The sequence below is a fragment of the Xiphophorus couchianus genome, chromosome 7 (genome assembly GCF_001444195.1).
Source record: "Xiphophorus couchianus chromosome 7, X_couchianus-1.0, whole genome shotgun sequence".
NCBI lineage: Eukaryota > Metazoa > Chordata > Actinopteri > Cyprinodontiformes > Poeciliidae > Xiphophorus > Xiphophorus couchianus.
The window spans coordinates 20,495,166-20,507,907 of record NC_040234.1 but is presented as its reverse complement, the minus strand read 5'-3'; the positions used below and the strand labels follow the sequence as shown (position 1 = coordinate 20,507,907).

The 12,742-nt window shown below is 36.9% G+C and overlaps 1 protein-coding gene across 3 annotated transcripts in view; it reads right to left on the bottom strand.

Moving 5' to 3' along the window:
• Window positions 1-12,742, bottom strand: part of LOC114148261 (dehydrogenase/reductase SDR family member on chromosome X-like) — a 41,086-nt gene that overhangs the window by 5,306 nt on the left and 23,038 nt on the right. For 2 of the 3 annotated variants that reach the window (XM_028023410.1, XM_028023412.1), the window contains 3 exons: window positions 4,265-4,366; window positions 1,708-1,915; window positions 37-244 (listed from right to left, as the gene is read on the bottom strand). In XM_028023410.1, the coding sequence (XP_027879211.1) occupies window positions 37-244; window positions 1,708-1,915; window positions 4,265-4,366 (518 nt within the window). The remainder of the gene's footprint in view (window positions 1-36; window positions 245-1,707; window positions 1,916-4,264; window positions 4,367-12,742) is intronic. The other variant, XM_028023411.1, reaches the window with a different exon arrangement.

The window sequence follows — 12,742 nt, the reverse complement described above, 5'->3', positions numbered from 1 at the left end:
ATAAATATATATTTTTAGAAAACATGTAACATTTACCCTGAACAGGATCCGAGCAATTAGACTTTGTGCCAAATGTAGGGGTGTGCAGAGATGTTTATATAAAGCCGTATCCACCATGCCTGGATCCACGGCACATGAAACCACTGGGAAACCTTCTCTCTGCATCTCCTGGTGAAGGTGGGAACTGAACAGCACCTGGGCCAGTTTACTGCTACAGTAAGCAGCATGAGGTGAATAATGTTGGCTGAAGAAACAGAAAACACAACAGTACTTTAGACTATAACAATGAGCCTAAATAACTAGTTTAGTTGTGTGTTAATTGAAATCAGTAATCTAAATTATCAATAGTAATCTCTGATTAGTCAGTCTATGTTTTTAGCTTTCAATATGAAAGCTTAGACTGATTTTATGATGACTTTTATGACATGCATTGTGATATCATTGACAGTTCAAATAGCAGAAACCCTAAAATAACCCCTTTTGTTCTTTCAAAAGACTTGACACGGTGCTCCCTTTGATCCCCAACAATAAATCTGTCAGGTTTGATGCAGATCAGATAAAAACAAATGATGAAAAAAGAAAACAACTGTCCGGCTACCATTTATTTATCAGAAGGATAAAAGGCTCCTCATATCCACATTTCCAATAATAATAAAACAACAATTATTCCATATAATGGTGTCTTCGTATGCCAATGCCACATTAATGATGAAGCAAAACAGAACGACAGCATGTTTCTAAACAGATCTGTATCTCACATTCATTACAAGCGTAACACAAAAGTACAAGAAAAGTCCTGGTAGATTTTTCTTTACGTTACAGATGGTTATCACTATCACAAGTGCTTTGCCTGGAAGACTTCAGAGCCACGAATGAAAGTTAAAGAACATCAGCTATAACCCATGGACATGTTAATGAGCAAAAATAATGAAGAATCTAAGCTGCTAATACTTCCTGACAGCAGTGATAAGAGCTGAGACGATAATGAGACATGTGAAACCATTTTCATCTCATCAATGCCAAAACAAATGGAGACAACTAATGATAATGCAAACACCAAGACATCCGAGTATAACAACATCTAGTATGAAATTGTTTTCTGAATGAGGAAAAAATACCACAATCATTCCTTAAGCAAAAAATATACAATTTTCATGGTCCTTCAAGGCAGATAGATGGTAATTGTTATCCAGGACTTGTAAATGTTGTACCATTCAATTAACATTTGCCCTTTACAATGCTGTTGCTACTACAATAGCACTTAAAACTGCAGCATATAACTTTTTTAAAGAATAATGTTTTTTACATATTTGTTGAAACAGTTATCGTGACATGCATGTAATTCAATCTCAGTATAAATACAGATGTTCTGTGAAGGCCTCAGAGGAAAAACAAACACAGCCCATCACCCAGAATGCAACTCTCCCAATCTTACTGAGTTTGAGCAACTCAGCAAAGAAGAATGGGCACAAATTTAAATCTTTACATGTGTTAAACCTGTAGAGACAAACCAAACTGCAATTGCAAAAAAAGGCTGAATAAAAGTGTCCCACTTTTAAGATTTTAATTTATAAAAATTATTTAAAAATTTTCTTTCACTTCGAGATTCTGTACAAAGTTGTGAAGGTTTATCATCAAACAACATTTTATTTGTAATGTGACAAAATGTGTAGAAATTTCATAAAAGTGGAAGAAGTGTGTACCAACCAGCTGTTTAAATCATTCAGTCTGATTTCCCCGATTGAATGAGCTGACGATGAAACATTGACCACACAGGAGACGTGACCAGACTTCCCAGAATCCTTCAGTGCATCCAGGAGGAGCCAGGTCAACAGAAAGTGGCCTAGGTAGTTCACACCAAAGTGCTGCTCAAACCCATCCTCAGTTCGGCCCTCGGGAACCAGCATCACACCGGCTTAAGATAAACAAAAGTCAACATATCTGTTATTAGTAGCTTTGTATGCAAAACCCCCCACTCCCCAAATCCAATCATAATAAACACAGCTCCCAACTTTTTATTAGATTTGGAGAAACGCTTGAACAGAGGAAAATACTCCAGATTCGGCTTGGGGGAACACATCTGACTTTACACTGCTGTGCTGGTGTTCAGTCTAATGCTACAGATTCTTGTTTACTGCATTATAAGGGTTTTTCTCTCACCGTTCATTCAAAGTACTTAAAAAAAGAAAGCTTTGTTAGGATGACGGACTTTCAAAACAACTTGCAAACTTGTAAACCGACTTCCAGCTATCTCACAAGGAACATCAACTTCAAGTTAATAGGATCTGATAGCAATTTTACAGCTAGAACTTGTCATGTGTGAGGGCCTGGTGACCAAGCAGGGGTGTACCTCGTGTCTCAGCCATTGAAATTGAACTTGTTGTGAAAAATGTTTCTTGTTTAGGAGCAATCAAAATGACAAACAAGAAGGGACTGCTTGTGACACGTTGATTTAGTCGTTAGCTTTCTGTCGTCACTGCCACCTCTTGTTCCCATCAGAAATTCTTTATGCTATGAGCAATCACACTTTCTGACTAACCTGACAGTGATTTAAAATGTCAATAGCACAGACATTGTGTTGCACCCGGAAACGACAAGGGTGACAGACATTGGCAACCTTCCCAAAAACTGACTGCCTCCTCTGCGTACCAGGAAAGGGCCTTTGGATACAACAACCATTCACAGCAAAACTCAAAGAAAGAGAATTGTGTGCTGCTCCCTTGCATATGCTGCACCAATGAACCCTATCTATCACGGGTAAACAACCACTTAATTTAATATGAGGTCTGTGCGCCATCAGTCACCCAGAGTCTCACATCGTCTCTCCCTCCAATTTCATATGAAAAACTCTTGGGATAGACATGATTTAGAGAAATTGTTGAAATTTATGTCATAGACACTTGTCTGCATGCCTAAACAGACCATTTTAGTCCCGGCACAGAGAAGCAACCAGCTGCAATAAGTGATCACTTACAGGAAGTTACAAGACCGTGGCAAGTTTGAAATAAGATAATGGGACTTTTAGCATCAATTAATCATTCATTCATGTCAGTGGATTTTCATTTCCAAAGCTATTTGTAATTTTGACCTAAAGACAATCATGGAAATCTCATTATAAATTAAACCTGAGACTTTTTTTAAAGCTCCTGTACTTCTCACGTTACTGCTAGAAAAGCCCAGCTCAGACTAAACTTTAATGTCTCAAAGTTTAGCGATGACATTCATGACGAACAGAGGAAGGTACAGAAAACACAACAAAACTGAATAATTTAGTAACTTAAATGTTAATATTACGTGTCATATCTGCCTCTAAAGTAGAGTTTAATGAGGAGGAAAAAGGTGCTTGAGTTCAATTTCTATGTATATATGTAAAATGTTTCTCTAAACGGTGCAACTGAGATTTAAATCCTCTGCACAGAATTTAAATTCTGACACTGTTGACAGCATTAAAACTACACTGCAGTGCTGAGGATTTAAAACTTGTGCTGAATACATAAAGTAATGCACATGCAGAGCCTTGCATAGGTATTAATACTGCTTTAACGTTTTCCACACTTCGCCATGTTACGAACACAAACCTCATTGAATTTTAATGGAATTTTAACTGTCCACAAACAAGCAGCGCAAGATTATGAAGCTGGGGAAAATTTAAATTATTATAATTTTTTTTTTGGCTACTAAAAATAAATAAATAAATAAAAATCTAAAGGATTGGACCTGCATTTTCAGTTTTGCTGCAATTACAGCAGCATAGCTTTTGAAATATAGCCAACAGCTTTAAACCTCAGAGTGAAAGATCTAAATATCGTTGCAAAAAAGTGAAAGCTCTGTCAGATTAGATGGAGAGCATTCATGACTATCAAGTTTTTGTATCAGACTCTCAATTTTATTTTAGTCTAGATCATTCTAGCCCATACATATGCTTTGAACTAAACCAACCCAACGTAGTTCTAGCTGAATGTTTTCATAGTTGTACTCCTTGGAGGTAAACATCCAGAACTGTTTCTCCTCCAGAAGAAACAGAAAACTATCCACCATGGTTCACCCTGACAGAGAGCATTTTCACATGTTTATCTCTTTCTTTCATTTCATACCCATAAAATACTATGTGCTAATCTATCACATAAAGCCCATAAAATTGCATTGAATTTTGTGGTTGTAATGTGACATAATGTGAAAAAGGTCAAAACAGGTATGAATATGTTTGCAAGGAACTTCATGTAATGACTACTCCAAAAAATAAGACTATATGTTTCTTACCTACCATTATTTACCAAAATATTGAGTGGCAGGTTCCTCTTCTTGAAGCTGTCAGCAAATTGTTGGATTGACTGCAATGAAGCAAGGTCCAATTTCTCAAACGCCACTGGAATGGACAGAAACATGCATACACACTGTAATGAAGGTCTTCATTACTGGTCAGGATAACACTTTAATTATGTGCAAATGATAATGAGACGGGTACAAATAAGATTGAAGTATTTTATTGGGTGTTTTATGCAGGGCATCTCAGTGGGTATTGAGGGTGTCCTGGGGGGGATAATATAAATGAAGTAGGTATGGTAATTATGAAATGTATTACAAATGTTTGTAGATTAAGGCTTACCTCTGCCTGAACACCTGGTAAAGATTCCGGAAGAGACCAAGTGCAGATGGAAGAGGGGGAACAAAGCCTGAGGTATTTTAGAAATGATGAATAAATTAATATTTATATGAGGGTAGTTTTAGATAGCCAATGAGTATGTAACCATGAAGTATGTTTGTTATTTATGTGTTGAAGATTGGTTGTTTTGTTAAGTTGTTTGGTGTATATGTGGTTTGTTCTATCCTGTCTTTTAAGAAGTGTGTTAATTGGTACCGCCCAGGATTACAAAGCCTGCATGTTGGCCACATGATGGGAGTAATAGGTGCGGGTGCTGCGACACCTCATGACCATGTAAGCAGGAAGTCATCTTTGTTAAATGTTGGAGATTAAAACACCTGGTTGGTTGCACTACCCCTGCCTCCAGACTCCTATTTCAGCCTCCCGCTAAGGGCCATCTTAACACACACGCACGCACGCACGCACACACACGCACACCCCCACAAGTGATTGTAAATGGATTATTCCTGCAAGCACTTTTGCCAGACATCAAAGAGTGTATTAATCATCTCTTGTAGTGGGCTCTCCCACTGCCATGTCTTAGTCCATCATTTCATATCTTAAATTACTAATTTTGTCAGAACCCATCATAGCTTAAGACTTTGCTATGTGAGCTTTAGTGCATGATAAGATCGAGGTAAGAGAACCCTACAAAGGAGCCAAGATGGCTCTGCGTTTTGGTGATGGTTTATCTTTGAACAGGGTTCCTGCACATTTGTCATGACAAATTCATTTCGGAAATGGAAAATAGAAAAGTTAACCTTGAATTTACTGCTAGTGCTGAGTTCATGTTTTAAGTTCTTAGATACCTCTGAAAACTACGGATAGGTTCAGCAAGAGCAAGCAAGAAAGACAGCAGGAAAGAAACAAAAGCAAGAAAGTATAGAAAATAAAGTGAATGAGAAAAAAGGAAGCAAAAACAAGTTCTTGCTTTATTTGGAGGAAGGAAATTAATGAAGGAAAAGAATAAAGTATAGACTTAATGACTTTAGGGAATTATTTTCATAATTATTAAACACCTAAGGTGTTAAAAAATTAAATGACACCTCTGGATGCAATTTAAATGATTACAAGTCATCAGTCACAAAAACATTTCCGCATAGTTGCATTAAATGAATAATTGGTTTAACAATGTAACGTAATCTTAGGTTTGAAGTTTGTTTTCCCCTCAGAGAATATTAAACTGCAAAAGATTAAAGGAAACAGATATTTCTGGTTTTGCAAGAAAACAAAAGAAGTCTCTGCATTCTGAAAACTTATCTTTTTGGAGAATTGGAGATTTAAAATGGGTCACAAAACTACTACAGTTTTTCCAAAATCAAAATAAGGAGAAAAAGCAGAAATAAAACATTACACCCCCAGAACAATGTAGGCTATAGTATCTTCAAATTTTATTGAGCTCTTGTTTCTCTTTTGTTCTTCATTTACTATTTCAATAAATGAAAACATTGATGGGCAATAGTGTTTTTCTCCATCGGCTCTCTAGCAGCAAAATGCCCCTTCCGCTGCGGTCATGAATGCAGAAACATTTCGAATCTCCAGCAGTAAATTGAAAACTCATCTCATGAAGAAATGGTTTAGATTCTCCCTCCACGCTCCATCCACCTCAATTTATTACATAGTTACATTTCATGTATTACAAGCACAACAATAAGAACTATGTTGTATCTTTTTGGTTCTCTTTTCTACTGAAGCTGATAGATTTATACAAACACTTAAAATGGCTGTTGAAATGCATCATGAAAATATGTCATGTGCTGCCTCTTAAATTGCTTCATAATTTGCACGACAACATGACAGTGAAATATAATATATACCACACAGTTTTAGAAAGAATACTGCCTCATTATTGTAAAAATGTTAAAGAGAGGAACTTACAGTTCATTTGGTTTGATAAGTATACCTCAAAAAACATAGTAGGAGCAGTTTTATTATCAAGCCCACTTTCAAGGCTTTAATCCAAACCTTTATGAATAAAAAACAAACTCCTTTATTTCCCAAACCTGAATAAATAAACGTCTTGGCCTAATCTTGTTTTCTTTTTTTTTTTGCTTTCTCTCAAAAACAACATAAACAAACAGATCAGGACTTTCTAACAGAAGGCAATAATATATTATTCCTCCGTATAACCCGTGTATGTCTGAAGAGGTTCACTTATAATGGACAAAGACAGAAAGAGGACTAAGAGGGAAACAGAGGAGAGGAGATTTGATGGGACTGATAAAAAAAAGGCTGCAGAGTGCGGCTGTCCATGATCAAGATCTGATAGCAGACTTATCTCCAGGCCTTGCCATTCACCTCTTTCTGACTTTACGTGTGAGACAGAGAGATTGAAAGGGCGTACAAAGAACATAATGAAAAATGAGAGTGTTTGTGTTTGAATGGCTTTGAGCACGTATTTGATTCCTTTTGGGGATTCATTTGCCTTTCCAGAAAATAGGGAAATTTCTATATGTCTCTGTGAATGCATAATTAATCATGTGTTTGAATGATATTGTCAGCACATCATGAACTTTAGGAAAAATACAATAGTTTTATAGTATCGTATAGTATAGTATAAAGTGTAAAGAAAGAAGTATTTATTCCATGATCTGCCTTCATTCACATGCTTCTGTCCACCTGTGGACAGATACAATAGAGGTTGAAAGAAAATGTCTATATCCTTTTCAGTCTATTGTAAAGAAATCTGTTGTTCAATTAAATAAAATCTATGGTTGCTCAGAGTCGTCTTAATTTGATAAGCGGCCATAGTATACCATATTTCATTACATCTAGTCCAGAGATCAGAGATTTGAACAGGTTCATAACTATATGATTTAATGAAACAGCCAAGGTTATCTTAATTGACAATGACATGGTCACACACTGAAACAGTTACACAGTAACTGTGTAACTGTAATGTGTAAAGCACAGCTTTAAAATTAACAACCAATAGCAGTAAAAACTGACCCATCTTTATTTGACTGAATGACAGAAAAGCTGCCGGGGGAGCAAGTTAAACAACTAGCAAACAAAATCTGCCATAAGACAGTCTTCAGGTAAATTTTTTTTAAGCTCAGAGATTTTTTTTTACTTCCCCCAGAAAACAATTCCTAAATTTAAGAAGTCAGCAGATATGTTGTCAAGCTAAACAGACTTGAGCTGAATAAACCAATCAGCGCAGAGAAACCGATTGGAATTTTGTGACCGATTCTGATCTCGAGTTCTTATAAAGCGTTTCCCTGATACCAAAACAACTCAAATTCAACAATCAGAGGTATAACAAGAGAACTAATAAAAGATTTACTATTATTTTAAAACAAAGACAAATTGACCACATCAATCTGCACACTGTTTGCATAGCAAAAACGGCATTCTCCATCTGTACATTCTGTAGAATGTAGAGCAATGCTCTGGGAAAGAGATGGAAAGCCCAAAGGATAAAACTGAGCATGTTTACTGAACTCTGATAAGCCTTCCTGCTATCTACTAAAAGTCTTGATCTCTTGCGATCTAAGAGCCTGAACAAAATGCAAATAGTATCTCTTTAGAAAACCTTGCTTAGACTGGAAGTAGGTAACTTTTGAAATTTCTTCCCACTGTAACAGCTTCCAGCTCAGTTACATTGTATGATGTGTTAAGTGATCAAGAAAAACTGAAAAAGATCAAATTTTTGATTTGTTGGATGTTAAATACACCCAGAGTACAAAACATTTTGGAAGTTATGCTGAGAAATATATTTCATCTTGCAGCTGAAGGTTTTATGAACAATGTTTTCATCTTCAGAACTTCAAATAAAAAATAAAAAAAACCTCAGTAATTTTTATGAAGCCAAACCAACAGCTTTGTTTGGAGGGCAGCGTTTTTCAACCTTAGCTAAGACCTGGTCTACCATCATATTTTCATGTCGTCTCTGCAACAAAAATAACTTTGGTTTGAATCCCAATCGGATGCTCTTTGTGTCACTTATGGAAGAGAAAACAGTTCCAAGTTTAACCTTTTTTTTTTCATTTGGCACACAATATATGTACATAAATCAGAGCACAAAAGCAGTACCACATCAAACAGAAAAACAATAAGGGCAACTCATAAAACTAACAATATTTTAGTCTCGGTTTAATAATTCAGATGTAAAGGACGGATGTTTTGATAGAGAAAAAGTAATATATGTCGCTTCAATTTTCAACATTGCATAAATTATGTAGAGAAAGTACCATTCATTTAATCAAATAAAATAATGAATAAACACTCTTTAAAGTGATATCCAACGAAATGATGAACTTGAAAGAACACACAGATACAAAAAATTTAGGTAAGTGCTCACAAGGTTCGCCAGTGTGGAAAGATATTTTTTAGAATGTTGCAATCATGTTATTTTTTAACACTAATGACTAGTTTAGTCTTAAAAAATATAACCATTTCTCATCTGTTCCTAAATTATTCAAGCCCGGTTTTCAAGCCTGGATAAACAGGACTTTCCACCATATTTAAAAAAGCAAGTTCTGCTGAACACCTATTTTTATCATAGAAACCATAAAGTACCACCCCTATTTTGAAAATCAAGAAATTAACACGTGGTCAGAAAGAGGTAATGATATAATTTGTAAAAAGCAGAGTAGTTAGAATAAAGAAATGACAGGAGTGCATCTAGTTTCTCATAAATCCCCGTTTCCATCTGGCTTTAACATGCTAGCCTTCCGACTCAGACCACAGTAGATATGATTAAGCAGGATTACACCTAAATCTGATATTAAAATGCATTGCTGTTAAACACATTAAAATCCTCCCCTGGCTGCCAAGAGACCAGAGACACTGCATTACTCACTAAAGGTGTCGGTAAACATCCCTGTGAGAACGGGATGATTTCGCTTTATCCTCTGACCTGATTTAGTGATTGATTTTTGGCCTTAAAATAACACGGTTTGACCCGGACGAAGGCAATAAGATTTGTCATTTAATTACAAATCTGAAAACTACCACTTGATTCAAGAGTAAAAAATGCACAATGAATGTACCTCTGAACAAGCTCTCGGAGACAGCAATATAAATAGATTCACTTTGAGCTGTCCGATAAAACAGTGGAATCCAAGAATATTAGCTCTGGGCAGCATGCCAGTGTCAGCTCCTCCACAGATGTTCTTTATTCAGCTGCTGTAAGGGAGAGGAGGCTGGCTGGTGTTCAGTCAACTCCAGTCTGTACCATTCATGTGATGCTGCAACCACCAGAGTAAAGACAGCTGCAAATTCAAACATGTATATCCTTTCTTAATCATAAAAACATCAAAATAAAAGAAGCGTTTATCAGTCACGCATATATTTTCTCTTCACCTTTTCATCAGAGCTTGACGAAAACAACAACAAAAAAGAAAAACCCGACCATTTTGGAGTTAGGTGAAAGATGAAAGAAATTTAATGCATGTTAACCACACACACTTACACAGCTTGCCTTGCTTCACGCTCTTAATTTAGGTCTATGGTTTGAGGCACATTGTGCTACTTTCAATGCACCGTGACTGAAGTTAGTGGACAGTCAGAATTGCCTGCAGCAAATATACAGAAACGGCCGGTGTGTTTATGTACATGTTCATAATTTAAGGTAAAATGCCCTAACTTCATGGACTAGCACTCAATTGTGGTCTAACGTCATTATCATACACCCGTAGGACTGTTTTTAGGTTTTCTGGGGACAGAGGCTGTTTTTAAAGCAGGCGATACACTGAAAACGGATGCCAGATGGAGCAAAGAGGTTATACTTCTGCTTTGAAAAATACCTGAAACCTACCCTGAATGAAACAATAAATATTTAAAGCATTACTTGATGTGCTTTGGAAAAGCATTAATATCTCTTGACTTTTTTAAATGTATACATTTTGTCGCTTTCATACCACAAACTTTAATGTGTTTTGCTGGGGTTTTATGTGATAGGCCAATAAAAATCTATTCTACACAATTCCGCTCCCTTGAACCATTACATTCAAGAACCCGGGTCACAAACCTTTTCGCAACTGAGAACTACTTCATGGGTACCAAGTAATGCAGAGGGCTACCAGAGTGATACACAAAATTTCTTTTTAATTACATTATTAATTAATGATTTATCTATCCTTGGAACAGCTCCAAAGGCAATTCATATGATCTTCAGGGGCAGCCTGGAGGCCAAAGGCTTTGTGTTAGTGACCCCTGTTCTGGAACAATGTTTAAATGTAATTGCATTTGGTGTTTACTTCTGCATATTTGAGATATGCAGAATATATACGTATATTATTTTTTCATATCCTTCTTCACAAAACAACTCAAGCTCAGATCAGATCAATTTCCTGATTTTTGTTTTGCTAATGTACCTGAATATGGTCTTAAAGTAACTTATGTGGCGTTGGGCTGTTTTTTGAGTGTAACATAAGGTTAGCATTACACTGATTTATCATTTTTGATCCCATCTTGGAGTCTCAGTGGACATTTCATTTCTTGGCAGTTGAGATGGGGCCCATCCTCTCCTGTCATTTGTACATTTTTGCTGTAAAAATAAAAACACTACACCTATGTGAGCTCGCCCTCCCATGTGGACCAACTTCCATAAGAGAGGTACTTTAGCTTATTCTTAGAGGCAATTGTTGGCTGTCTGGAAACCACCAAGATGACTTCAGATGATTGTAAAACATGTAACCGCTTCTTTAGACTTCAACTTGAGAATATAAATTTTTAGTTTTTGACACAGATTCTCAATTGGAACTAGGTCTGGACTTTGACTAGGCTGCCCAAACAGATAAGCATGCCTGGACCTAAACCATTCCATCATAGCTCTGTCTGCATGTTTACATTTATTGTCCTGCTAAAATGTTAACTTCTGCTCTGGTCTCAGGATTTTATTAGCCTCTCCCAGATTTTCTTCTAAGACTGCCCTGTATTTATCTACAACTTCACATCAACTCTGTCCAGCTTCTCTGTCCCTCCACACACCATGATGCTACCACCATAATGTTTCACCATTGGGACAATGCACATGGTTATGCATTGGGACAATGCACATGGTTATGCATTGTTCATTTTCACACAAGAGCACCTTTTTTAAAAAAAAAAAAGTTTGTTGTGTCCAATAAATAACTTGTGGCAACAGAAAATTAGGATATCTTCAACATTTGGTCCACAAGGTGAATGACTAAAAAAAACGTGCTGTTAACAGATTCTTCCCCTTCAGATGTGGATCTCAGCAGCTCCTCCAGAGTTACCATGGCCCTCTTGGAAAGCCTCTTGGACAGACCCACAAGCCTGTGGACTTGTGGATTTGCAGTTGTGCCATGTTATATTTTTGGACAATAGAATGCTGTTGGTTCAGTAATAAATGAGAGGTTTGGTCTGATTTATCTCCAGACAGTGAGAAAAAAGATGTCTTCTTATTTGCTGTATGTCGACTTCTAGTTTCAAGTTTGAGACTAAAAGATAAATGATGCGTGAACGAACTAGAACATATAAAGACATTCAGCGTTGAAGTGGATTTTCTTTCCACTGGTGACACCATGAAGTAATCAGATGAAACTACCTCTGAAACCCACATGTCTATTAAAAAACTGTCGCCAATTTCTCCCAGCAGACAAATGTGCATAAACTGGGAAGGATGCCAAAGGCCTTTTGGACAGAGATGTTTAAGGCTGTTGCCTCACATACTAATGAGAATCCATTACTGTCTCGCTCTACACACCCGAACACACCCCCATCAACACATTCGCATTCAGCGCACAAGCAGCTGGCTGTAGACACCCCCATGTCCCTTCTGTCTCAGTGTCTGCCAATTACAAAAGAAGTAATCAATTCTACCATGGCCGCATCCAGGGAAATCGACTTCAATGACACCGGCTACATGCCTGCTGTCTAAGTACCTGACACCCTCAGCCCTCTGCAGCCTTCCACCACAAGGCCAAAGCACACATGCCAAAGTCGTGCTCAATAAATGGCAATGCTCAATTGAGAACTACTCTACCCAAATAAACAAAATGCGTGGTATTCAACATTTTTATAAAAATGTGACTGTAATTTGCAAGGACAGGTGATGCAACACAGTGGTAATCAGCAAATCCAGGAGCTTTTTAAACATGTTTTTGGCCTTAAATTTAAATCAGAACTGCT